This window comes from Ipomoea nil, unplaced genomic scaffold (genome assembly GCF_001879475.1).
Source record: "Ipomoea nil cultivar Tokyo-kokei standard unplaced genomic scaffold, Asagao_1.1 scaffold2762, whole genome shotgun sequence".
NCBI lineage: Eukaryota > Viridiplantae > Streptophyta > Magnoliopsida > Solanales > Convolvulaceae > Ipomoea > Ipomoea nil.
In genome coordinates this window covers 53768-57500 of record NW_017619190.1, presented here as the reverse complement: position 1 = coordinate 57500, position 3733 = coordinate 53768, and the positions used below count along the sequence as shown (strand labels likewise).

Below are 3733 nucleotides of genomic sequence, written 5' to 3'. Positions count from 1 at the left end.
AGTATGTTTCATACCTTCGTTGTGATCCGTTGTTTGACTCTTGTTGAGTTGTGGTGCGTGTGTGGCTTTACCTGGATTGCACGATTAGTGGTATGCGGCACTAGTCACCAAGGTATTACAGCGGTCCTCGTGGTGGCCGTGACGTGATTATGGAGTTGTGGCCTGAGTGATGGGTCCACGTTTTTGGGGGATAACATGTGTTATTCGGGCATGTGTTGTCGTGGATTGGTGGTCTCGTTGGTGGGGGACGACGGTCCCGGGGGAATAAGGTTGGACTAAGAAGTTCAGGGGTCCTGGAGGTAATGGTTGGAAAGAAGATACAAGGTTGGGGGTAGCCATAAGGTTGGAACCGTGCATAAGGAAGGCATACCAACTCCTGATGGGTGATGTTGCGAGGGCTTGTAAAGCCGGCATTGTATGTTATTCTCTCGTGATGTGTGTAGTCACGGAGGCATGCGTTGCTTTGGCATGTGTTGCCGTTGGGTGAGTCTTTATCCTTTGCGTGTAGTTAACCTTTGTGGTCTGGGATGTGTTCCCGTGTTATCTTTGCGAGTGATGAGTTCTGTTTTGACTTATATATATGTATTCCGTTTCGAAAATGGTTTTTATGACTTATATCTATCTATATATGATACTTAACGGTATTGGTGGGTTACCAGCATTATTCGCTGACCGGGCGTTGTCCCAATGTTTATCTTTGTATCTTTCAGGTGATGTTTAAACGAGTGCAATTTCTAGTGCCTGGTAGCTTAGCACTTTTATCCTTGTTTTGTGGCCTGTGTGCCCAAGTAGTTTTAGACTGATGTTTTGGGATAGATGTATACACATGCAGATTGTTTGCCGTAGCGTTTACTGTGTTTGGTAGACGTGGCGTGACACCCCGTTCGGATTCCTTTTATCCAGTTTTCATTTTATCTTCCGCTGTGCTAGTTTTGTTGTTTAATTTGCATGTGTTAAGGCTTTTATATAGGTCTTGTTTGGGGGGTGTTACAACGGGCGTCTGGCGGCCTTAGGCCATTTTCTATCTAAATCGGCTGAACGTTCCCTCCCCTTCTTCCAAATCTTGAAAAAGAACAAAGGGTTCGAGTGGACGCCAGACTGTCAAAAGGCCTTCGAGGAGTTGAAAAAATACTTGTTGTCCCCGCCCCTGCTTGTAAAGCCAGAGGCAGGTGAAGCCCTAATCTTGTACTTGGGCGTGTCACAGGGTGCGATCAGCTCCGTGCTGGTCAAAGAAGAAGGAGGGACTCAACGTCCCATCTACTACGTAAGCAAAGCCCTACACGCTGCGGAGCTCCGGTACAGTGTGTTGGAGAAAACAGTATTTGCCATAGTCACTTCATCAAAAAGGTTGGCTCACTACTTACAAGCTCACCCCATCCAGGTACTCTCACACCAGACGTTGGGGAGCTTCCTCCGGAATACTAACAGCTCCGCCAGGATAGCACAGTGGGCCATGCACCTCAGTCAGTTTGACATAGATTTCAAACCAAGGTCCGCCATCAAAGGCCAAGCTCTTGCAGACTTTATAGTGGAGTGCACAGCTCAGGAAGTGACGGACCAGGTAGAAACTGAAGATGCAGGGTGGTGGACCTTGTCCACAGACGGTTCTTCCAACAGCAAAGGTTGCGGCGGCTGCGTTGTGCTCGTCACTCCGGAGGGATTCCGCGCCTACTATGCCATCCGATTCCACTTCAAGTTATCTAACAATGAGGCGTTGTACGAGGCCATCCTCAATGGGTTGCGGTTTGCGGCGGGACTACAAGCTGAAAAGGTCTGAATTCGATGCGATTCCAAGCTCGTAATCAGCCAGGTGTGTGGGGAGTATGAAGCCAACGAAGGAAGCATGCAGAAATACAGAGACGCGGTGCTAAGAACCTTGCGCGAGTTCGAGGGATATGAAATACATCTGGTACCAAGGGAGCAGAACGCCGATGCCGACATGCTCTCAAAACTAAGTACCGGAGTCCCCAGCACCATTAGAAAGATCACTCGGCTAGAAGACCTCGAGACTTCAAGTATCGACGTTTCGTGGGTCTTCCCTGTGCATACTAGGGAGCCATGTTGGATTGATCATATCAAGCGATACAAGGCAGATGGCACCTTAACACAAGACGAGGCAGACGCAAAGGCAACAAAGTTACGGGCACCCAGCTACGTTGTCTCAGGCGATAAGCTATACAAACACTCCTACAACGGCATGTTACTGAGGTGTCTATATCCAGATGAAGCCAAGTTGGTGATGAAAGAAGTCCACGAGGGGGTATGCTCCCCGCACCAAGGAGCGTACACCATTGCACGGCCCATCATGTTACAAGGGTATTTTTGGCCCAAAATGGTGAGGGACTGCGCCGAGTATACAAAGCGATGTCCCAAGTGCCAAGAATTCCAGGCACTACCAGGTCAACCTACGACGAATTACACCCCGGTAAGCACCGCGATTCCTTTTTCAAGATGGGGAATTGACCTAGTAGGGGCCCTTCCCACGGGGCCAGGAAGCAGGAAGTACATCATTGTGGCCATCGACTATTTCACGAAGTGGGTGGAGGCCCAGCCCCTGGCAAGCATCACCGCAGCAAGCTGCAAAAGGTTCGTCGAGAAAAACATCCTATATCGTTTAGTTATCCCTCTCCAGGTAATCACAGACAATGGTCGTCAGTTTGAGGCACGAGAATTTTTAGAATTCTTAGCAGGATGGGGCGTTAAGCATAGCCTGGTGGCGGTATCTTATCCTCAGGCGAAAGGGCAAGTGGAGAATGCGAATAGAACCATCCTCGACGGCCTCAAGAAAAAGCTAGAAGTAGCCGGCGGAGCCTGGGTGGAAGAACTCGACGGCATCCTCTGGGCCTACCGCACGACACCAAGAAGGGCCAGCGGGGAAACCCCGTTCGCACTCGCCTATGGATTCGAAGCTCGGGCCCCGGTGGAAGTAATCATACCTAGTAACACATAAGAAGTATCAATGGATCACATTATTATCACACTAACAAGGAACATGGGAGACTTCAACTAGATATCATAAGGATCACACCCCCATACTTCCCCTTCCTAATTAAAGCTATGTTCCCCAAAATCTCATGCTAACTCATGTAAGTATTTATCGGGCTATTAGTGAGTTAACTGTATTGGTCAATTATGATTAGGACAAGTGAGCTCTTATAAGCCAAATAACATTACTAATTGCAAGTTCCAAAATACTTTATCCAGTAACAGATATCCGAATAAAGCATGTTTGATCAAATGGTTAAGCAATAATATGCAGTTCCTAACTTGGTCTAAAATCGATTAGGAACATATGCTTATGCAAATAAACAAGTATGATAATCAAAGAGTGATAAGCAACAAAGCAGGTAAAAGCATGCAAGGACATCACAAATTTCTAGGGCATGTATGTGGAATGAAGAGTTAGTGTGTTGTACCCTTACCTTGATTTGATAAGCGAAGGGGGAAATTCTTTAAATTAATGAGGGGTAAAGTGAGGGGAGGTTATGTGATGATAGGTAGGTTCACAATCTCACAGTGTGTCCTAAGATTCAATAATCCTATGTTCCTAAATATCTAGAGTTCAAGCCTAATGTCCTAAAGTCTGGTCTTAAGGGTCTTATTCCTAGGGTCAAACTTAGGCTCTGATACCAACTGTAACACCCCGAAAGTTTTGAAATTTTAAAACTTATATAATAAAGGTAAATCCTCATTAAATCCAAAAATCAAACACAAGAGTGTGGGGTGATATGCC

At 46.7% G+C, this 3733-nt stretch overlaps 1 protein-coding gene across 1 annotated transcript; it reads left to right on the top strand.

The window, feature by feature from the left end:
- Nucleotides 1-1843: 1843 nt before the first annotated feature.
- On the top strand, nt 1844-2950 carry LOC109157213 (uncharacterized protein K02A2.6-like). The gene has a single exon (XM_019305122.1). It carries the CDS (start codon nt 1844-1846, stop codon nt 2948-2950), a length of 1107 nt encoding a protein of 368 aa, XP_019160667.1.
- The last annotated feature ends 783 nt before the right edge of the window (nt 2951-3733 follow it).